General features: G+C 42.6%; 1 protein-coding gene across 2 annotated transcripts in view; it reads right to left on the bottom strand.

The window, feature by feature from the left end:
* Positions 1 to 24,748, bottom strand: part of synpra (synaptoporin a) — a 338,192-nt gene that overhangs the window by 226,466 nt on the left and 86,978 nt on the right. The window contains exon 1 of one of the 2 annotated variants that reach the window (XM_063067974.1): positions 451 to 566. The exons of the other annotated variant lie outside the window; for it this stretch is intronic. Coding sequence (XP_062924044.1) covers positions 451 to 480 — 30 coding nt within the window. The 5' untranslated portion in view covers positions 481 to 566. Of the gene's footprint in view, positions 1 to 450; positions 567 to 24,748 lie in introns of those variants that run through there. 2 annotated transcript variants of the gene reach the window in all.

A 24,748-nucleotide genomic window follows, 5' to 3' on the forward strand; every position in this document is an offset into this window, starting at 1 on the left:
AATGACCAGCTCCTTTGTTTTGCTGACGTCAAGTGGAAGGCTGTTGTCGTGATACCATCTGACATTACTTTGTAGATGGAGTTAGAAAAGAAACTGGCCACACAGTTATGAGTGTACAAGAAGTAGACTAGGGTGCTGAGGATGCAACTTTGTGGTGCACCAGTGTTTAGAATAATCAATAATTGTAGCAGAGGTCTTGCTGCCTATCCTTACTGATTGTGGTCTGTTGATCAAGAAGTTAAGGATCCAGTTGCAGAGAGAGCTGTTGACTCACAGGTCTCAGAGTTTAGCAATGAGCACAATACTGAAAATGGAGACATAAGTCAATAAACTATAGTCTAACATAGGTGTCTTTACAGTCTGAATGCTCTAGAGATCAGTGCTAAGAGATTACTTTCCTTTCACCATCACTTATTTCTTTGTAATCCATAAGGAAATAAATTCAGGTACCTTTAGAGACACCAATATTTTCAGGACCATCAACCTACTAAGCTTCCTTTAAGTTTCCAGAACACTGCGTTGCCCACTTTATTGGTGCATCCCCGGCTTTCTTTCTCTCAACAATGCTGTAAAATAGTTAGAAATTCAAATACACACGTGACATTAAGTGAAGAAAAGCTTATGCTGTTGAATCAGCATTCTTCCTATTAAAACTTTGTCCACAGATGCAGTCAGACTTTATAAAAAGACTCTACACTAAGTTTAAAAATAATTTTTGAAGTGATATTAACCAATAGTAACTATGACAGAAAAGTTAGTGTGCATTTGCAGCTGCTGGACAGAGCTGCTTTCACGACTTTATGAATGGAGATTCAGAGTAAGACACATTTTTCTATTCAGAGGCATCTGAAGTCCGTTATATACACAATGGCCTTCAGATGTCTCATTCAAAATTTTAAAACTTCAAATGCCTTTATCGTCATTCAAAACTTTAAAAACTGTCAAGATTAGAATCATAGGGTACATGACATTTTGAGTGCTACTTTTGGACTCCATTGACAGAACTTCTAAACTTCACTTACATTCACTAACAGGTGTATGTAACAAGTAATTTCTGGTTTGTACCGGTGGCTTCCAGGAAAGACTGGATGGCAACCGAGGAAGGTCGGTGACGCTGGAGAGACAGCTGACCTCAAGGAAAGACTGGCACAGGCTCACAAGAAGAAAGAGAAAAGGCGAGCGCAGTTTGTGAGAGATCCATTCAGCTTCACCAGGACTCTTCTTGGCCAACAAAAATCTGGTATACTATCCAGCTCAAAGCCAGAGGTAGAGGAGTTCCTGTGGGAGGCACACAGCGACCCACGGAGGGGTCAGGGACTAGGAACCAATCGGGCTGTGCGTAGACTGGAAAATCCATCAATTGAGCTGAATGTGAAAGAGCCTACATGGCAGGAAATCCAGGACATCATCCGGAAAGCTAAAGCATCAGCTGCCCCAGGCCCAAGTGGCATACCTTATAAGGTGTATAAGAAATGCCCAAAGCTTCTTCGGAGGCTGTGGAAGGTCATGAGAATGATCTGGGCCAAAGGTACTATTCCATCAAGTTGGAAATTGGCAGAGGGATGTTTTATTCCAAAGGAAGAGGTTTCTTCCACAATTGCCCAGTTTAGGACAATTTCTCTCCTGGATGTGGAATGTAAGATTTTCTCTTCTGTGCTCGCAAGAAGGCTGACTTCTTACATGACGCAGAACCGCTATATCAACATATCCTTCCAGAAAGGCGGTATTCCAGGCTTTTCGGGGTGTCTGGAACATACCTCAATGATTAGCCATTTGATTTGTGAGGCCAAGCAGAAAAAAGGTGACCTAACAGTTGTCTGGTTAGATCTTGCGAACGCCTACGGGTCTATTCCACATGAACTCATCCTAGAAGGACTCGACCACTACTACATCCCAGTGGCTATTCGAGACATGATCACCAGATACCTAGGAGGATTCAAACTCAGATTTACATCAGCCCATTTCACAACTAGTTGGCAGGACCTCCAGAAGGGGATTTCAACAGGGTGCACTATCTTCCCCACCCTATTTATTATGGGAATGAACCTCCTATTATCAGCAGCAGAAGATGTAACCCGCGGCCCAACACTGGAGTCGGGCATTGTTCAGCCGGCTCTACGAGGGTTCATGGATGACATCACTATAACAACTGTGTCACATGTCCAAGCAAGATGGGTATCGGAAACCCTGGGTAATGCAGCCACTTGGGCGAGGATGTCCTTCAAGGCCAAGAAGTCCAGGTGGATGGTGATCAGAAAGGGCAAAGTTACTAGCAAGTTTAGCCTCCAAGTTCAGGGAGAGGCCATCCCTTCCTTCGAAGATAACCCGATAAAATGCTTGGGGAAGTGGTTTAATGTGTCACTGACAGATGGTGCCAATGTCACCAATGCTGTGAAGCAGGCAGACAAATGGCTGAAGAAGATCGACAAATCCAGACTTCTGGGTAAATTCAAGACCTGGCTGTACCAATATGGCATTCTGCCCAGGCTTCTCTGGCTCTTCACACTTTTTGAGTTCCCCATGACTGTCGTAGAGGGCATCGAGAGGAAAACCAACAAGCACCTGCGGAGATGGTTGGGAGTTCCCCCAAGCTTCTCTTCAGTGGGCCTCTACATTTGTTCTGGGCAACTGCGCTTCCCCTGTCATCCGTTGTGGAGGAATTCAAGGTGGCAAAATGCAGAGCCTTATTAAGCTTGAAAGATTCCAATGATGCCTTGGTAAAGCAAACAGGCTTTTCAACCAGATCTGGGCGCAAGTGGGCAGCCAACGTGGCTGTGGAGGAGGTAGTGTGTTCTCTGAAGCTGCGAGATATCATCGGCATCCCCTGCGTCGGGCGGCAAGGCCTCGGCTCAATTCACTTCCAGCAGTGGGAAAACACAAGCATAAGGTACAGGCAAGACATGGTTCAGGCAGAAGTACGGATCCGTGAGGAAGAGAAGCAGATTTCAAGGGCAGCGGAACAAGGGCCCCAGGGTGCCTGGACAAAATGAGATCTGCCTAAGTGCAAGATCTCATGGGCAGAGATATGGAGACTGGAGCCCTTCCGTATTTCCTTCCTCTTGCGATCCGTGTATGACACCCTACCTTCACCATTACACCTGTACACATGGGGGATGAGAGAGGACCCGAACTGTAAGCTCTGTGGTCAAAAGGGGACACTGGCTCATATACTACCTGGGTGTAAAACAGCTCTAACTCAAGGACGGTATAGGTGGCGCCATGATAAGGTGCTTCTGGCTCTTGCTGACACACTACAGCGGGAGAGAAGCAAGAAGAGGACGGCTGGCATAGGTCTGAGGAAGGTCATCACCTTCATCAAAGAGGGAGCTAGGCCTTTCATAACCAAACAAGTAAAGCCCAATCTGCTGCTAATGGCCAGGTCCTGGGAGATGAGGGTCGATGTGGGAAGGAGGTTGCAGTTCCTGGATGTGGTGCACACAACCCGACACCCGGACATTGTACGGTGGTCAAGCGCAGACAAGAAAATAATTCTGGTTGAGCTGACTGTGCCGTGGGAGGAGGGATGGGAAGAGGCCTTGAAGTACCAGCCCTTAGTGCAGGAGTGTAAAGACAAGGGATGGCAGGCATGGTTGTTCCCTGTGGAGATCGGCTGCAGAGGTTTCCCAGCCAAATCAGCATGGCGGTTGTTGTCAGATCTGGGCCTGGACGAAAGGAGCAAAAAACAAGCAGCTCGTAGGATGGGGGAAGAGGCAGAACGAGCCTCTTGTTGGATTTAGTGTAGGCGAGAGGAGAGAAGCTGGAAGCCAGGAGCAGATGGGCAGTGATTTGGCCACCACTGCCAGCCCACCAACTGGAGAGTGTCGTGGTTAAGGGTCGAAACACTCAGTGAAGGTTGGGAACCACCTGATGACATCTGCTCCTGGCTGAAGGCTACGGTTACCTTATAAGGTAACTGGAGAATGCACCCTAACAGGTGTATGTAACAAGTTTAATTGCTTCTATAAAGGTTCAAAGGTTCATTTTATTATCAAAGTATGCAAGCAGAATACAACTCTGAGATTCGTCTTCTGCAGATAGCCATAAAATATAGAAAAACCATGGAGATCGTTAGGAGCCCCCCCCCCCGCACAGAAAAGGAACAAAACTTGTAAACCCCAAACCCCGGAACCTCTCCCTCGCACAAAAACTAACAGGTTGCCCAGCCAGACACAGTAGCTAAAATATCAAACCCCAACCCACCCCCCCAAACTCTTCCCACACAAAAAAGCAACAATAACATCAAACACCCAACCCCTCCTTCACCCAAAAAAAGTAACATATTGCCCATTCACCAGTCAGCAAGAAGAAAGAAAACACAGAGGAACTGAGCATAGAATTGATTAAGTGATACAATTACTGTGATACTTTTTGTACCTCTAAGAAAAGTTGAAGAGAGATACATATGCAGTATCCACAGGAAGACCTAAATACAGCAAGCCTTTGATTATGATCTGACAAAGTCAGTAAGCGATACACATGAAGCAATTACATATCGATGCCGGTAGGGAAATGTACCCTTTGGCATCAATATGTAATTTTAGATGTCTTGCTTGCAGCCTTATTAAATTAAACAATGCACAACGCGAGCACCTTGTAATGTAAATTGCCTTTAATTCAGCAAAATACCCCAAGGTGTCTCACAAATAATTTGTTGAGCCAAACAATAGATATTAGGTATATTGACCAAAGATTTATCAAAATAAATGGTTTCTTAGAGAAAAAAAAATCGGTAAAGATGAGGGGTAGATAAAATGAAAGGTTTTGGTGACAGAATTCTTATATGTCAGTTTTAGATGGTTTATGGCATTTCACCATTATTAGAGGGACAGGGAGCTATTGGAGATTATCAAAAGAGAGCAGAAAGCCAAAAGGGGAATTAAACAACAAGAAAAGGGATGGGATTACAACTATAGATAAATAGAATCATCCAAATATGAAGGTAGATTTAAATTAGCAAGCAAGCTAAACCAGGAGGGAAGATAGACAATGCTACGGCAATAGAGCCTTAAAATTAATTTTGTATTGTACTGAGTTACTTCATAGAAAGGAAAGGAAACAATCTTCTTGAATAGTAATTTCTGGATATGTCTGTTCAAAGCTTAGTATCTTAACGTTATCTGTGGCAGGTGCCGAGCATTGCTACGTTAGTTAACTTTGTGTCATCTGCCTCAAATATCAAGTGAACATGTTGTGTGAATACTTAAAGCAGAGAGCTTCACTGTTTCTGTAGAAAGCTTTAAAAGAATTTTCAGACAACTGCCAGAGTTCTCTGTAAGAAATGGTAATATTTAACTCCCATCTGTACTTAAAATTAATTATCAGGCAACTGTAACATTAAACAATAATTATGTAATAAATAATATATTTTTCAGATATATAAAAATCTGCACTTAGTATACTGCATTCATTTTAAACATTGTAGGAAAACTTTGGTAAACTTTTCTGTGAGGAATTTATGTAAATCAAAGGCAGACTATAATTTGACTCTGATTTAGATTGTGTCAACGACAGGAATCAGAATTAGAATCCGGTTTTATTTCACTGGCATATGTCATGAAATTCACAGTGTTGTGGTAGCAGTACATTGCAACACATAATAATTTAAAAGAAAATTATAAATTATAATAAGAAATATAATTGTGTATGTATATATATATTGAAAATTGAAAATACACGTGGACTAGGATGTTAACTGTCCTGTGCTATCACCAGTGGGATTATCAGTTTATCTGCCATCTGTCTTCGGGAGTTTCAGCCCGCTTATGATCAAGACTCCCTTGAGGTGGTGGGCCAGCAGTTTAATATATATATAAATTTATATATACGTATATAAATTAGCAGTGCAAAAAGAAGGCAAAGAAAGAAAAAGAAAAAAAAAAGTGAGGTAGTGTATATGGGTTCACCGTCCATTCAGAAATCTGATGCTGGAAGGGAAGAAGCTTTTCCTAAAGCAATGAGTGTGTGTCTTTGAGCTCCTATAATTCCTCCTTGATGGTAACAATGAGAAGAGGCCATGTTCTGGGTGAAGGGGACCCTTATGACGAATGCCACCTTTTTGAGGCAATACCTTTCAAGGATGTTGTCGATGCTGGGAAGGTGAATGCCCAAGGTGGAACTGGCTGAGTTTGCAACTTTCTGCATCTTTTTCCAATTCTGTGCAGTGCCCACCCCCAATACCAGACAGTGATCCAACCAGGAGACAACACTGCAGTCTGTATTGGTCAGCAGAAAATGGATGGTCATAGAGCTGGGTGGAGGGGTGGGAAGGTGCTGTATTATAGGGAGTGGTAAGAATCATGTTCATTATTGAAAGAGGAATGCCCCATTTAACAAATTAACTATGACAGAAATATTAAGATTTCTGCTCATTATCACACTGATTAGAGTGTTCCAGCATTCATAATACTTTCAAAGATAGAGAAAGCAAGTAGACTTTATGGGAAGAAATCAAAGATGATGGCATTAACATAATAGACTTGTTTTTAACTGACAATAATGCTTTGTGCAAAAATTAACTTAAATGCAAAGACACCCTCTACTGTGGAGAGCTGGAATTACAACACAGATAGCTTTATTGCATTACTGGACACAAATAGTATTTTAAATCTCTGCTACATTAACCAGGGTGCTTTTGGCAAACAATAATTTTAATTCACTTATTTTTTTCACAACACTCATAAAGAGTTTATTCAATGTGTCTTGTTAGAGTAACAGCATTCACGCCATTACAATTGTGTTGAAGTAAAAGCAACAAAGATTTCACCCTCCCGAAAGGGAGTAGTATGCAACTGGAATATACGTTGACGATTTGGACATACCTTTCTAAACCACTGTGGTCAGAAATGTATGCTATACGTACCCAGAATTCTCACACTACTGAACCCCCCGATCTTTGCCTTTGCTCTATCCTGACTTGAGTATTACCATGATCATTATCATGATTATTACCATGACATAGGTAGGAAGAGGGAAGAGGTCCTGAAAGGAGAATATAGGGAGTTAGGAAGGGAGTTGAGAAAAAGGACCGCAAAGGTAGTCATCTCGGGATTACTGCCTGTGCTATGCGACAGTGAGAGTAGGAATGGGATGAGGTGGAGGATAAATGTGTGGCTGAGGGATTGGAACAGGGGGCAGGGATTCAGGTTTTTGGATCATTGGGACCTCTTTTGGCGCAGGTATGACCTGTTCAAAAAGGACGGGTTACACTTGAATCCGAGGGGGACCAATATCCTGGCGGGGAGATTTGCGAGGGCTACTGAGGTGACTTTAAACTAGAATGGCTGGGGGGTGGGAATCAAATTAAAGAGACTAGGAGAGAGGAGGTTAGTTCACAACAGGGGGATAGGAACAAGTGCAGAGAGACAGAGGGATGTAAAATGAGGGTAGAAGCAAAAAGTAGTAGGTGAAAAGTAGAAGTGGCAGGCCGGCAAATCCAGGGCAAAAATCAAAAAGGGCCACTTTTTAACATAATTGTATAAGGGCTAAGAGTGTTGTAAAAGCGAGCCTGAAGGCTTTGTGTGTCAATGCAAGGAGCATTCGTAACAAGGTGGATAAATTAAATGTGCAGATTGTTATTAATGAATATGATATAGTTGGGATCACAGAGACATGGCTCCAGGGTGACCAGGGATGAGAGCTCAACATTCAGGGATATTCAATATTCAGGAGGGATAGACATGAAGGAAGGGGAGGTGGGGTGGCGTTGCTGGTTAAAGAAGAGATTAACGCAATAGAAAGGAAGGACATAAGCCGGGAAGATGTGGAATCGATATGGGTAGAGCTGCGTAACACTAAGGGGCAGAAGACGCTGGTGGGAGTTGTGTACAGGCCACCTAACAGTAGTAGTGAGGTTGGGGATGGTATTAAACAGGAAATTAGAAATGTGTACAATAAAGGAACAGCAGTTATAATGGGTGACTTCAATCTACATATAGATTGGGTGAACTAAATTGGTAAGAGTGCTGAGGAAGAGGATTTCTTGGAATGTATGCGGGATGGTTTTTTGAACCAACATGTCGAGGAACCAACTAGAGAGCAGGCTATTCTAGGCTGGGTATTGAGCAATGAGGAAGGGTGAATTAGCAATCTTGTCATGAGAGGCCCCTTGGGTAAGAGTGACCACAATATGGTGGAATTCATTATTAAGATGGAGAGTGATATAGTTAATTCAGAAACAAAGGTTCTGAACTTAAAGAAGGGTAACTTTGAAGGTATGAGATGTGAATTAGCTAAAATAGATTGGCAAATGACACTTAAAGGGTTGACTGTGGATATGCAATGGCAAGCATTTAAAGGTTGTATGGATGAACTACAACAATTGTTCATCCCAGTTTGGCAAAAGAATAAATCAAGGAAGGTAGTGCACCTGTAGCTGACAAGGGAAATTAGGGATAGTATCAATTCCAAAGAAGAAGCATACAAATTAGGCAGAAAAAGTGGCTCACCTGAGGACTGGGAGAAACTCAGAGTCCAGCAGAGGAGGACAAACGGCTTAATTAGGAAGGGGAAAAAAGATTATGAGAGAAAACTGGCAGGGAACATAAAAACTGACTGTAAAAGCTTTTATAGATATGTGAAAAGAAAAAGATTGGTTAAGACAAATGTAGGTCTCCTACAGACAGAAACAGGTGAATTGATTATGGGGAGCAAGGACATGGCAGACCAATTGAATAATTACTTTGGTTCTGTCTTCACTAAGGAGGACATAAATAATCTTCCGGAAATAGTAGGGGACAGAGGTTCCAGTGAGATGGAGGAACTGAGGGAAATACATGTTAGTTGGGAAGTGGTGTTAGGTAAATTAAAGGGATTAAAGGCAGATAAATCCCCAGGGCCAGATGGTCTGCATCCCAGAGTGCTTAAGGAAGTAGCCCAAGAAATAGTGGATGCATTACTGATAATTTTTCAAAACTCTTTGGATTCTGGACTAGTTCCTGAGGATTGGAGGGTGGCTAATGTAACCTCACTTTTTAAAAAAGGAGGGAGAGAGAAATCAGGGAATTATAGACCGGTTAGCCTGACATCAGTGGTGGGGAAAATGCTAGAGTCAGTTATCAAAGATGTGATAACAGCACATTTGGAAAGCGGTGAAATCATCGGACAAAGTCAGTATGGATTTCTGAAGGGAAAATCATGTCTGATGAATCTCACAGAATTTTTTGAGGATGTAACTAGTAGAGTGGATAGGGGAGAACCAGTGGATGGGGTATATTTGGATTTTCAAAAGGCTTTTGACAAAGTCCCGCACAGGAGATGAGTGTGCAAAATTAAAGCACACAGTATTGGGGTTAAGGTATTGATGTGGATAGAGAATTGGTTGGCAGACAGGAAGCAAAGAGTGGGAATAAACGGGACCTTTTCAGAATGGCAAGCAGTGACTAGTGGGGTACCGCAAGGTTCAGTGCTGGGACCCCAGTTGTTTACAATATATATTAATGACTTAGATGAGGGAATTAAATGCAGCATCTCCAAGTTTGCGGATGACACGAAGCTGGGCGGCAGTGTTAGCTGTGAGGAGGATGTTAAGAGGATGCAGGGTGACTTGGATAGGTTAGGTGAGTGGGCAAATTCATGGCAGATGCAATTTAATGTGGATAAATGTGAGGTTATCCACTTTGGTGGCAAAAACAGGAAAACAGATCATTATCTGAATGGTGGCCGATTAGGAAAAGGGGAGGTGCAACGAGACCTGGGTGTCATTATACACCAGTCATTGAAAGTGGGCATGCAGGTACAGCAGGCGGTGAAAAAGGCGAATGGTATGCTGGCATTTATAGCGAGAGGATTCGAGTACAGGAGCAGGGAGGTACTACTGCAGTTGTACAAGGCCTTGGTGAGACCACACCTGGAGTATTGTGTGCAGTTTTGGTCCCCAAATCTGAGGAAAGACATCCTTGCCATAGAGGGAGTACAAAGAAGGTTCACCAGATTGATTCCTGGGATGGCAGGACTTTCATATGATGAAAGACTGGAGCGACTAGGCTTATACTCATTGGAATTTAGAAGATTGAGGGGGGATCTTATTGAAACATATAAAATCCTAAAGGGATTGGACAGGCTAGATGCAGGAAGATTGTTCTTGTTGTTGGGGAAGTCCAGAACGAGGGGTCACAGTTTGAGGATAAAGGGGAAGCCTTTTAGGACCGAGATTAGGAAAAAAATCTTCACACAGAGAGTGGTGAATCTGTGGAATTCTCTGCCACAGGAAACAGATGAGGCCGGTTCATTGGCTATATTTAAGAGGGAGTTAGATATGGCCCTTGTGGCTAAAGGGATCAGGGGGTATGGAGGGAAGGCTGGTACAGAGTTCGAAATTGGATGATCAGCCATGATCATACTGAATGGCGGTGCAGGCTCGAAGGGCCGAATGGCCTACTCCTGCACCTATTTTCTATGTTTCTATCTTCCAATCAGACTTCCATGTACATTCATTAAACTTAACCTTATTCAAAGCTATATGGTCCATGCCTACAGCTGGATATTGCACACGGCAGAAGTTAATATCTATGGTGATTTCAGATGTTAAAAATGACAGTAGTAACCGAACAATGGGCCCCAATTCAAACCTATACATATCGTTACAACACGAGACATATTAACACCAATTAGTTCCCAGAGTTCATTCTTCCACAGTGACATGCTGTACCTAACCTATTTGAAATATATAAAAACTGGAGCTTATCAAAATTATGGAACATTTAAAGTTCAAAGTAAGTTTATTATTAAAGTATGTATGTGTCACCATTTACTACCTTGTGATTTATGTTCTTGTGGGCATTTGCAGAAGATCGAAGAAATACAATAGAATCAATGAAAGACTACATGCAAACAAAGACTGACAAACAACCAACATTCAAAAGAAGATAGAGTGCAAATAGAAAAATTAAAAAATAATAAATAAATAGATATAGATAAACAAATAAATAAACAGTTAGAGATTTGTAGAGTCCCTGAAGTGAGTCCATAGGCTGTGGAATCGGTTCAGTGCTGAGATGAGTGAAGTTATCCATGTTGGTTCAGGAGCCTGATAGTTGAAGAGTAATAACTATTCCTGAACCTGGTGGTGTTGGACCTAAGGCTTCTGTACCTCTTTACTGAGGAGTGAAGAGTGTAAGAAGAGAGCATGGCCTGAATTGTGGGGCCCTTGATGATGGATACTGTTCTCTTGCGGCAGCGCTCCTTTTATATGTGCTCAGTGGTGGGGAGAGTTTTGCGTGTGATGGACTGGGCTGCATCCACCACTTTATGTAGGCTTTTCCATTCTTGGGCATTGGTGTTTTCATACCAGGTTGTGATGCAACCAGTCAGGATACTCTACACTGTGTATCTAAGGGAGTTCATCAAAGTATTAGATGACTTAGGCATGTGTCAAAGTATTAAATTTTAGTCAAGATGGCCAACAGCGACATCTTGCAGACAGCTCACAAAACAAGCAGATACTTCAGTAGATGCACTTTTTCAGAATTGTGATCACTGCAGTCTGCAGCCTGTAATTGCTCTTTTAATGATGTTCTTTTGGACTAACTAAACACTCTGGTGCTTTTGTGACCGCTTGGGAGATTTGGCAAACTAGACTCTTGACAGTACAGGTGCGGCCAGGGCAGCCATTAATGGGGACAGATGCTGCGTTGAGGCCTGCTGGCGGAATGCAAACTCATAGTCGGCCCCGTTACTCCACACGGATTAAAATGCCAAGCAAGTTTAAAATCATTGAGGATGAGAGTGGAAAGCAAACAGGTGTTACGTGCCATCTGCCTGTGTTTGACCAGTCTGCCTCTCTCCTCGCTGCTCCTTCGCGTGGGAGGTGCAGGAGTCTTGGGTCCCGTGCTGCCAGGTTTGGGAGCAGTTGTTGCCCAGCAGCCATCAACATTGATGGGCTCGGCAGCTGTGGGCTCATTTTGGGGACTCTGCAGTTTCTCCCCCTCCCCCTCCCACTTTTAAATCTCTTTCTAGCTCTTTCTCCAGTTAGTCCTGACGAAAGGTCTCGGCCTGAAACGTTGGCTGTACCTCCTCCTAGAGATGCTGCCTGGCCTGCTGCGTTCACCAGCAACTTTGATGTGTGTTCCATGTTCCATGTACCATGTACTTTTTTTGGTTTTTTGTTTGCTATTTGCACAATTTGATCAAGGTGACACGGCTGAGGGTGAGGGACGAACCAATATTCAGTTTACTACTCTATGAGGTTTACTCGTTTCTGCACTAAACTAACTCTGCAGTTATGACTTCCAACCATTGGCACTCGCCTCAGCGCTGAACTGGTTCCGTGGCAGTGGACTCTGCAGTTAATGTTCTGTGTGTTATTTGATTACTTTTTTATTGTTTTGCTTGATTTGTTTCATTTTGCACATGTGGTATTTGATGGCCTTTGTTGCGTGTTTTTATTAAATAAGTTCTATTGTGTTTCTTTTGTATTGTGGCTGCCTGCGAATCAACGAATCTCAAGATTGTATACAGAACACACTTTGATACTTTGAACTTTGACATGCTGAATCTGTGCAAACTTCTGAGAAAGTACAGACACTTTTGTTGTTCTTTGTAATGGCACTTATATGCTGGTCCCAGGACAAATCCTCTAGTATGATAACGCCAAGGAATTTAAAGTTACTGACTCACTCCACCACCAATCCCTAATGATAAATGGATCAAGTACCTCTAGTTTCTTCTTCCTGGGGTCATATAGTAATAGACAAACACAGCAGAGAAACAGACCCTTCGGCCCATCTAGTCCATGTCAAAATACTTAAACCTGCTTCTCCCATCGACCTGCACCTGGACCATTGCCCTCCATACCCCTGCCATATGTATCTGTCCAAACTTTGTTTATATGTTGAAATTGAGCTTGAATGCACCGCTTGCGCTGGCAGCTCGTTCCACACTTTCACGACCCTCTGAGTGAAGAAGTTTTCCCTCATGTTCCCCTTAAACTTTCCAGCTCTCACACTTAACTCATGACCTTTGGTTGTAGTCCCACCCAACCTCAGTGGAAAAAGCCTGCTTGCATTTGCCTTATCTATACTCCTCATAATTTTTTTTATACATCTATCAAATCTTCCCTCAACCTTCTACATTTTTTTGTCATTTATTCTAAGGATAAAGTCACACTTATTCAATCTTTCCTTAGATCCTCTCCTCCAAACAACATCATTGTAAATTTTCTCTGTACTCTTTCAACCTCATTTACATCTTTCCTGTAGGTAGGTGACCAAAACTGCACAGAATACTCCAAATTGGGCCTCACTAACTTCTTATACAACTTCAACATAACATCCCATCTCCTGTACTCAATGCATTGATTTATGAAGGCCAATATGCCAAAAGCTTTCTTTACGACCCTACCTACCTATGCCGTCACTTTCAATGAATTGTGGACTTGTATTCTCAGATCCCTTTGTTCTATCACACTCTTCAGTGCCCTACCGTTCACTGGGTAAGAACTTCTCTAGATGGTCCTACAGAAGTGCAACAACTCACACTTTTCTGCATTAAATTCCACCTGCTATTTTTCAGCCCTTTTTTCCAACTGGTCCAGATCCCACTGCAAGCTCTGATAGTTTTCCTAGCTCTCCACCAGACAATAATCAGCTCTTTGGTTTTGCTGATGTTGAGTGAGAGGTTATTGTTGAAGCACCATTCAGCCAGATTTTCATTCTCCTTCCTATAAGCCAATGCATAACCACCTTTGACATAGCCAACAGCAGTGGTCTCATCAGCAAACTTACGTATGGCACTGGAGCTGTACTTAGCCTCATGTCACAGGTATAAAATGAGTACAGCAGGGGGCTAAGCTCACAGCCTTGTAGTACACCTGTGCTGGTGGTGATTGTGGAGGAGATGTTGTTGTCAATCGGAACTGACTGGGGTCTGCAAGTGAGGAAATCAAGGATCCAGTTACACAAGGAGGTATTGGGACCTAGGTCTTGGAGCTTATGGATTAGTTTTGAGGGAATGATTGTGTTGAATGCTGAGCTGACACTTACCGTCCACTTTACAAATGACATTATTCAAATATCAGCCTTAATGTTCCACAATAATTTGCAGGAGGGAGGAGAAGATGGCGACGCGACGCAGCATGCACGGCCATTCCGAATGAATATCGATTATGTGTAAATAGGGGCCGTGCACAATCCAGATTTGATGGAGACAGCCGTGAGAAGTGCAGAGGAACATCTGGAGTAACTTCTAAAATGCCTGCTTTGCTGCTGCTGCTACTGTGCAATCGAGAGTCTCCAGAGACGAAGGCCCCAAATCCTCAGCTTTGCGTATCGCCTGTTGCCAGGGCCGGGGTCGAAGCGCTCAGCAGAGATGGTGCTCGGTGCTCGGTGTCGAAGAGGTGGTCGGAGGCTCGGAGTTTTCGGACGGACTCGGAGTCGGACTATGGTCGGATGCTTCCAGGATGCTGCATCAGCAAGTTGGCGGCGCTGGAGGTTTACTGTCTGCGTGAGATGATGGGACTTTCGAGAGACTCTGAGACATTTACTGTGCCATGGTCTGTTCTTATCAAATTACGTATTGCTTTGCACTATTGTAACTATATATTATAATTATGTGGTTTTTGTTAGTTTTTAAGTCGGTTTGTCATATGTTTTCGTGTTATCATTCTGGAAAAACATTGTATCATTTCTTAATGCATGCATTACTAAATGACAATAAGAGGGGACTGTGTGTCCTCATAATCAGAATATCCAGGTCTGTAAGATATTTCACTCTTAAAGTGCGTCCCAAACATTAAATCCTTCAATAATATTTTAAAACAAATTTTGTCAATATTTTAATTTTTAAGCTGCAAATTCAAACTCTCCCAAATTTCTACTACGTGAGGGCTAAGTCTCATTAATTTGTAAAATGTTAAAGGATATTATTTCCATGATTAGTTTAATTACTGACTTGGAAAATGCAGCAAAGGTGTAGGCCATGAATCCTAAATGAGTTACTATGGGCAAAATCAGTTAGAATTTAATAGAATTCTAAGGATTGGCACAAGGACTGACTTTTGGTTTATGCATGAGAATCACGTGGACTGGCAGTGCTACAGCTCAGGCTTCCTGTGATAAATGGTCAGTGAACATAACACAAAAGCACACTTAAAGGGAAAAAAAAGATAATTTGCCATTTCAAACAGAGTGTGAATATTTCGTTTCAAGTAAAGCCCTGTGCAAGGTAACAGGAACTTCACCAGGAAGTATCTGCAACATATTGATGATAGTCGAGTTTAATTATCCTGTGCCATCTGGTGATCCGTGTCTTTTGTGTAAATCTGACAATCCATTGACATGGAATCTAAATATTGCATGAATTGTTCCACTATTATCCACACAGTCAATATTGTTTGTAATACAGGGAATAGAGATGAGCCTACAACCAAAACAGTTGCAAATAAATTGAACTAAGATAATACTCCACTAGAATGGGAAAATATTTTTCAGAAATGAAACTGCCTATTTTATTTTATTCCCTTGTGTATATATAAAAATGGTAGAAAAGCTGCTCCTCCCTCCCTATCATCCTCAACATGGGTGCCCCCCAGGGCTGAGTACTGATCCCACTGCTGTACACTGCCCCCACATATGAGCGCATGGCCAAGGACCCAAGTAAAGACGTTCTCAAGTTCGGCAATAATACGACAGTGGCGAGGCTCATCACCAGCAACGAGAGGAAGTGGAAGAGCTTGAGGCCTGCTGCCAGGCAGATAACTTCTTTCTCAATGTTAATAAGACAAAGAAAATGGTTATTGACCTCAGGAGAACTCACACCACACAAACACACCCCTCTTTATGTCGTTGGCACAGCAGCAGAAACAGCAAGCAATTCCACACTCCTGGGGGAGCACATCTCACACAACCTTTCATGGCTCCAGAACACATACTGCAGAATCAAGAAAGCTCACCAATTCCTCTACTCTCTGATGAGGCTGAAGAGAGAGAGACTATGGACATCAATACTCAAGACCTTCGACAGATGCGTAGTACAGAGCATCCTATCATGCTGCATCACTACATAGTAAGGAAACTGCACCCCGGTGGACAAGAAGGCTCTACAATGGGTAGTCAAAACAGCGCAACACATCACTAGCAGCAGCTTACCCATCACCAAGGACATATTGATGATCGAAAAGGCGCAATAGCGCCTTTATTTCCCGCGGAGCATGAAGAAAGCTCACCTCTGTCCCAGGATACTGACGGACTTTTACCGCTGTACCATTGAGAGCATAGTAACCAACTGCATCTCAGTGTGGTATGGCAATTGTCCCGTATCGGACCGCAAAGCACTCCAGCGCGTGGTGAAAACTGCCCAGCGGATTATCAGCACCCAATTGCCCAGCAGATTATTGGCACCCAATTGCCCACCATTGAGAATATCTACCATAAATGCTGCCTGGGCAGGGCAAAAAGCATTTTTGGGGATGCATCTCGCCCTAACCATGGACTTTTTACTCTCCTCCTATCTGGTAGGCGCTACAGGAGCCTCCGCTCCCGCACCAGCAGGCACAGGAAGAGCTTCTTCCCTGAGGCTGTGACACTGCTGAACCTCTCATCACAGCGCTAAGCAGTATTGCATCTGTATTGTACAGTCTCAGTACTTTTATATTTGTGTGCTGTAGCACTTTTTTTATTTGCAGTTATTTTGTAAATAACACTATTCTTTGCATTTCTGGTCAGATGCTAAGTGCATTTTATCGGCTTTGTATCTGTTCTTGGCACAATGACAATAAGGTTGAATCTAATCTGATCTAATCTAATATGTACAGAAATGTGCCAGAAAGAGGCCAGCATGAAGGTTAATGGACTGTTTGTCCCATTTCTATCAGGGCAGAGGCTACATAGCATCCACACCAGGACCGCCAGTTCAGAAATAGTTACTTTCCCAAGCAGTAAGGCTAATCAATCCACTAACCCACCCCACCATACCCCCTCCCATCACCACTACTTTACATGAGAAAGTCTGAGGATGTTGGAAATCCAAAGCAATGCACAGACAATGCTGGAGGAATACAGCAAGTCAGGCAGCATCCATGGAAATGAACAAACAGTTGACGTTTTGGGCCGAGACCCTTCTTCATGACTGAAAAGGAAGACCAGAAGACCATAAGATACAGGCGCAGAGTAAGCCACTTGGCCCATCAAGTTTGCTCTACCATTACGTCAAGGCTGATCCATTTCCCTCTCAACCCCAATCTCCTGCCTTCTCAGCCATATCTCTTCAGGTCCTGACCAATCAAGAATCTATCTCTAATCTGTCTCAATTCACCCAATGACTTGGCCTCCACAGCCACCTGTGACAACGAATTCCACAGATTCACCACTCTCTTGCTAAAGAAATTCCTCTCATCTCCATTCTAAATGGACTTTCCTCTATACTGAGGCTGTGTCCTCTAGTCTTAGACTGCCCACCATGGGAAACATCCTCCCCACATCTACTGTATCAAGGTCTTTCTGTCATGAACCCTGTGGCTTGCCACAGAGATTGAGCTTTTAGGGTTTTTGAGTACCCGTACTTACTAATCAATATCTTAATTAGAGTTGTTAAGCCCTTGTGTTTTCCATTTAATCTTGTCAAGTTAATTGCAGCTGCCACATGTTTCCCCATATTCTATGACTATTTACACAGGTCTCCCATTCAGTGCATTTGTGGGATCATTGTGTCGGAGAAAATCAATTGTCTTGTGGTGTCACTCAGTTGCTCCCCTGTAGCTCTGTTGGTATTTCAATGTCTAAGTTCTTCCTGGGGATCCTGCCATTCCTCTGCTCCTGGTTCAAGTCGTGAGACTGCCGTCCACAGCTCTGGGTTGAGTAGGCGCCAGTGACCTCCGTGGCAGAGAAAGCCTCCCGTTCCTCTGAACCTGGGCCCAGTCCTTCGAGAGCGCACCATAACACTTTCAACACTGGATAGGGTTCAATGAAATCCACCTCCCCCTTCTTCAGAATTCCAGAGTGTTTGATGGCCCAGAGCTATTAAACACTCCTCATATAATAAGTCTTTCAATATCATAACCATTTTCATGAACCCCTTTGAATCCTCTCCAATGTCAGTACATCCTTTCTTATATAAGGTACCCAAAACTGCTCATGATACTTCAAGTGAGGCCTCACCAGTGCCTTAATAAGCCTTAACAGTATGTCCTTGCATCCAATCTAGTTTTATTTCAGTGGTGTCCTTTACCAGGCAATCCCATAAGCCACTGGCTCGGCACAGTGGCTTTCAAAATGACTACAGGATTGACTTTGACGGCACAAAACTATTATGCCGCACTAATAGATTTTGGGACCGCCTGATAAGGGAAACCATTGAAATAAAACTACAGGAAAATAATTTTAACAAAGACAAAGGTCTTGCTCTAAGTAAGAACTGGAATTTGATTGTAAACAAGGTGGGAGAACGGAAACCTGTTTGGATGAGGACTAACTAATCAGGACAGATGGACTACAGGGGTATAAGTACCACAGGACTAGAGTTGCCCAGGTATCATCCCCAATAAAGATGGCAGAGTTTGTCATCAAAACGTCAGTTATAATCGATGTCTGTACCCGATTGGAAACCTGAGAAGAGTTTATTCGACACTGATACTGATACAGATTTTGAACCCTTTATATCAAGACAGCCTCATCTGATAACTCAGTCTGAGTTAATTGACCTGGTCAGAGACTTGGGTTTATCAAAGGCAAAAGTGGGATTACTGGGTTCAAGACTGAAAGGATGGAATCTGCTGTCACTAGGCAAACATTTCCTTAAAGGATTTTGATATTTGGAACTGATGTTTCCCAGAATAACTGGCACTAAGATTAAGGAGGGCATTTTTGTCAGTCCACAAATCAAACAGATCATCAGTGACAGGCAGTTCGAAGGACATCTAGTGAGACTGGAGACTGAAGTCCAACTTGTCACTAAAGATTCATTATCTGATTTCCCATTTAAACTTCTTCCCTGCAAGACTTGGTGCTGTCAGTGATGAGCATGGTGAAAGGTTTTGCCAGGGCATTGTGGTCATAGAGAAATGGTATCAGGGCAACTAGAATCCACCAATGCTGGCTGACTTTGTTGCACACTTAAGCAAGAAGCCTTAGACACTGAGTACAAATGAAAATCATCAACAGAACATCTTTAGCTTAGCTGAACTATTGCAAAGCGTCAGCACTGTTATGCAATTAAACGCATTATATTCAATAAAATATTAATTTCATTTTTCTTCAAATTCCTATGAGACACAAATAGTCTGAGATTATATTTGTGTTCAGCTTCAGATGCTCTATCAGAACCAGAAAAGATTTCTGAAGAAACAACACATTTGAAAAAAATTGTTAAGCAGTGTCAAAGGCCTTCTGAAATCCTAAGTACACAATATCCACCAATTTTCTTTTGTCTATCCTGCTTGTTACTTCCCCAGTGAATTCTAACATATTTGTCAGACAAGATTTTCCCATGAGGAAATTATGCAGACTACAGCCTATTTTATCATATACCTCCAAGTACCCTGCGACCACATCATTAACAATCAACTCCAACATCTTCTCAACACTGCGGTCACAGTGACTGAACTATAATTTGCTTTCTTGTGTTTCTCTCCCTCCTTAAACTGTTGGGTGACATTTGCAATTTTCCAGTCCTCTGGAACCATGCCAGAATCCATAGATTCTTGAAAAATCATTACTAATGCCTCCACAATCTCTTCAGCCACCTCCTTCAGAACCACGAGGTGTAGACCATCTGGTCCAGGTGATTTATCTACCTTCATACCATTCTGTTTCCCAAGCACATTCTCCCTAGTAATGGCAACTTCACTAACTACTACCCCCTGACACACTCAAACTTTCAGCTTACTGCTAGTGTCTTCTACAGTGAAGACTGATGCACAATACTTATTCAATTAATCCACTATTTCCTTGCCCCCCCCCCATTACTACCTCTCCAGCATCATTTTCCAGTGGCCCTACATCTACTCTTGCCTCTCTTTTATACTTTATATATATCTGAAGAGACTTCTGGTATCCTCTTTAATATTGTTGGCTAGCTCACCTTCGCATTTCAACTCTTCCTTCTTATGACATTTTCTTACTTGACTTCTGTGGTATTTAATAGCTTCCCAATCCTCTAACTTCCCACTAATTTTTATTCTATTATATGCCCTCCCTTTTTTTTACTTATTTTAATTCAATTTTCAAATTTGGTTACATAGAATAATATCTACCCTCCCCCATCCCCTTAACCCTTCCCCCGTAACACACTCCTACCTAAAAAAAAGAAAAAAAAACAGAAAAGAAAGAAATAAAGAAAGACTGCCTGGATATTGGAAGGTCTCCACATGCTCCGTGGGATTTGAAATAAATTTAATATATGTATTTGTTTCTTTCCTCAGAGGGCCAACATCTTTATCATCGGAGCAGCTATATATACAATCCTATCTTTTGTAAATAAGGGTGCTAAGTACTCAAAAATGTATCATATTTATTCCTTAAATTATAAGTAATTTTTTTCAAGTGGAATACAGCTAAAGATTTCATTCTTCCAATGATCCATACTTAAATATGAATCTTAAATATGAATTTCCAAGTAACTGCAATAGCCTTTTTGGATACTGCCAATGCAATTTTTATAAATTCTTTCTGATATTTATTCAATTTAAGTTTCAGTTTTATCCCTTCAATGTCACCTAATAAAAATAATATTGGGTTATGTGGAAGTTGTGTTCCAATATGCCCTCTCTTTGACTTTATGTTAGCTTTGATTTCTCTTGTCAGCCACTGTTGTATCAACCTGCCTTTAGAATATTTCTTCTTCTTTGGAAGGTATCTATCCTGCACCTTCCAATTTGCTCCCAGAAACTCCAGCCATTGCTGCAATACCATCATCCCTACTAGTATTCCCTTCCAATCAATTTTGGCCAGCTCCTCTCTCATGCCTCTGTAATTTCCTTGACTCCACTGTAATACTGATATATCTGACTTTAGCTTCGCCTTCTCAAACTACAGGGTGAATTCTATCATATTATGATCACTGCTTCCTAATGGTTCCTTTAATTTAAAGCCATCTCGTAGGCATTCTACAAATTCATCCTCTTGGGATCTAGCACCAATCTGATTTTCCCAATCCATCTGCATATTGAAATCCCCCATAATAATCAAAACATTGCCCTTTTAACATACATTTTCTATCACCCATTGTAATTTGTAAATCAAATCTTTGCTACTGTTTGGAGACCTGTATGTAATTCCCATCAGCGTCTTTTTATCCTTGCATTTTCTTAGCTCAACCCACAACGATTCTACACCTTCCAATTCTTTTTTTGCCACCCCACTCCTTCTGCCTACCTGCCTGTCCTTTCAATACAATGCATATCCTTGGACGTTAAGCTCCTTTCTGCCACAATTCGGTGATGCTCACAATGTCATATGTGCCAATCTGTAACTGTGCTACAAGTTCATTTACCTTATTCCAAATATGTGTGCATTCAGATGTAATAATTCAGTCCTGTATTCATCACTCTTTTTGAATTTGTTCTTCTTTTACATTGCATCTCATCCTGTTGACTGCTATTTTGCCCTATCATTAGCCCCTCCTTGCTAGCAGTCTCACTATACATTGCCTCTGTTTGTAAACCAGCTGCCCTTTCCTCAGCCCTATCACTCCAATTCCCAACCCACTGCCTAATTAGTTTAAACCCTCCCAAACAGCTCTTGCAAACCTACCCGTAAGGATATTGGTCACCCTTGGGTTCAGGTGCAGCCCGTCTCTTTTGTACCTTCCCTGAATAGATCCCAGTGGTCCAGAAGTCTGAACCACATCCCCTGCACCAATTTCTCAGTCACACAGTCATCTGCCAAACCATCCTATTCTTACCCTCACTAGTGCATGACACAGGCAGCAATCCATAGATTACTAACCTGGAGGTCCTGCTTTTCAGCTTTTTTGCTAGCCCCTAAGATCTCTCCACAGGGCCTCCTCACCTTTCCTACATATGTCATTAATGCCAATATGTACCAGTTGCTTACCCTCCCCCTTTAGAATGCCACGGACCCAATCCAAGACATCCCTGACCCTGGCACCTGAGAGAAAAGGACCAAAGATAATTTAAGAGAAGGGTGGAAGCTGGAGACAAAGTTGATGAAATTGATGAACTCAGCATAGGCGTATGAAGCAGTACCAATGCAATCATCAATGTAGCGTTGGAAGAGTTGGAGAGCACTTCCAGGGAAAGTTTGGAATATGCAGTGTTCTACATAGCCAATGAAGAGGCAGGCATAGCCGGAGTCCATGTGGATGCCCTTGGTGACCCCTGAAGTCTGGAGAAATTGGGAAGAAGCAAAGCAAAAATTGTTGAGGGTGAGGACCAGTTGTGCCAGTCGGAGGAGGGTGGTGGTGGAGGGGAACTTCTTGGTTCTTTTAATTGAGAAAGAAGCAGAGAGCTTTAAGGCCTTCTTGATGGGCGTTTGAAGTGTATAGGGACTGGACATCCATGTGAAAATGAGGCGGTCAGGGCCAGGAAATTGAAAGCTACTGAGGAGATCAAGAGCATGAGAAGTGTCACGGATGTATGTGGGAAGGGACTGAGCCAAGGGGGATCAAATGGAGTTAAGGTATGGTATGAGGACATGAGTTCAGTGGGGCAGGTGCAGGCAGAGACAATAGGCCCATCTGAACAGTCAGGTTTGTGGATCTTGAGTAGGAGGTAGTAGCAAGCTGTGCAGGGTAAGGGAGCTATGAGATTGGTGGCAGTGTATGTGAGTTCACTGGAAGTTACTTTATCATCTCCTGTCAGAGTCACCTTATATAAAGACACTCCTGTACCTAGCATCACTTTATGTGCCTACAATTAATTCTAGAAGCTATCTTATGTACTGTGTTTATATTTCTTGTCTTATTTCTATATTTGTGTTAGTTATCTTCTTGTGTTTTTTATGCTGCATCCAGAACCAGAGTAACTTTTATTTTATTTTCCTTTACACTTGTGTACTGGAAATGACATTAAATAATACTGAATTGAAAACCAATCTAAAGGAGCGAACAAGCTGAGATCAAAAACAATAACTTACAATGAGAAGCAAAATGGCAAACAGCAGTTGTCTGACTGGTAGGATCTCATCCAAACTGCAGCTCATTTGGGCCAGGCTCTCGCCTGCCTCTACTATCCACGGCCTCCTCTACTGTAAAATGGGTAGCCTCCAACCTGATGGCATGAACATCGACTTCTTTAACTTCCGCTAATGCCCCACCTCCCCCTCGTACCCCATCTGTTACTTATTTTTATACACACATTCTTTCTCTCACTCTCCTTTTTCTCCCTCTGTCCCTCTGACTATACCCCTTGCCCATCCTCTGGGTCCCCCCCCCTTGTCTTTCTTCCTGGACCTCCTGTCCCATGATCCTCTCGTATCCCTTTTGCCTATCACCTGTCCAGCTCTCGGCTCTATCCCTCCCCCTCCTGTCTTCTCCTATCATTTTGGATCTCCCCTTCCCCCTCCAACTTTCAAATCCCTTACTCACTCTTCCTTCAGTTAGTCCTGACGAAGGGTCTCGGCCTGAAATGTCGACTGCACCTCTTCCTAGAGATGCTGCCTGGCCTGCTGCGTTCACCAGCAACTTTGATGTGTGTTGCTCTCGCCTGCCTCGCTGACCCAGCAATCCAAGCAAGCTCCATTACTTGGTGTGGGGCCAGGGAAGGAGATGGCTTGAGTTGTTGACTTCAATTGAGGAAATCTAACAGAATGAAATTTCTTCAACAACACTTCATCACCTATTTCACCATATTCAAATGATGACTGGTTGCTTTTGGACAGGCTGTTTTATCAGGTACATGTCAGTTCATACCTCGGTACACAATGTTATTTCTCCATAGAGAGTAACCACAAATGGTATCTTCTTTATTTCAAGAACTGTTCTCCAGATAAATGAATTGATCTGTATGGATGGTATTCAAGCCAATTTTTTTTCACTGTACCTCGGATCATGTAAAAATAATAAGCCAATAAGAATTATTCTGTCACTGTGGAAATAATGTCAATACCGTTTCAAGTCACCAGAGGGTGCTGCCCACTTTGCTTTTTAGTATTAAAAACGTAAAGCTATAAATCGGTCTTGTTTAGGAGCACTCTCTAAGGGAAGTTTCTGAAAATGTGGAATTCTGAAAATAAACAATCTACCTTATTCAAACTGTTAAACGTTGCTTTGAATTGGACTTCCTGCTCGTTCACGTAATTTGATGCAGAGCATCCTTAAGAAGTCGGAAGATGAAGACAAAAACAACAGAGATGAAGGCCACAGTCCTGAGTTAATAGCACTTTTGCCAAGGGAAACAGGGTGACAGCTCACGGTGGATGAATTTCCTCACTTCTTTTTATCACAGTTATAAGGGCAGCGGAGTAGCGTAGCAGTACCAGCGATCTGTGTTCATTTCCTGCCGCCCATGGCCATGTGAGTTTCCTCCGGGTGCTCAGGTTCCCTCCCACAGTCCAAAGACACACAGATTGGTAGGTTAATTGGCCGTTGTAAATTGTCCTGTGACTAGGCTAGGCTTAAATCGGGGTTGCTGGGTGGCACGGCTTGAAGGGCCGGAAGGGCCGATTCCACACGGCATCTCAACAAACAAATAAATAATTTCCCCCATGTGGCACAAACTGCGCATGCTTCCTTATCCTGAGGTAGCACACTGCATGACTTATTGCAGGTGCAGAGACTTCTAGGTAAATGGTGGCCAGTTTTAGTAATAAGGCTGAACAGTCATGCTGGATTAAAATGAAGGAGCATGGTGATAGTAAAGGTG

This window comes from Mobula hypostoma, chromosome 15, assembly GCF_963921235.1.
Source record: "Mobula hypostoma chromosome 15, sMobHyp1.1, whole genome shotgun sequence".
In the NCBI taxonomy this organism is placed as follows: Eukaryota; Metazoa; Chordata; class Chondrichthyes; order Myliobatiformes; family Myliobatidae; genus Mobula; species Mobula hypostoma.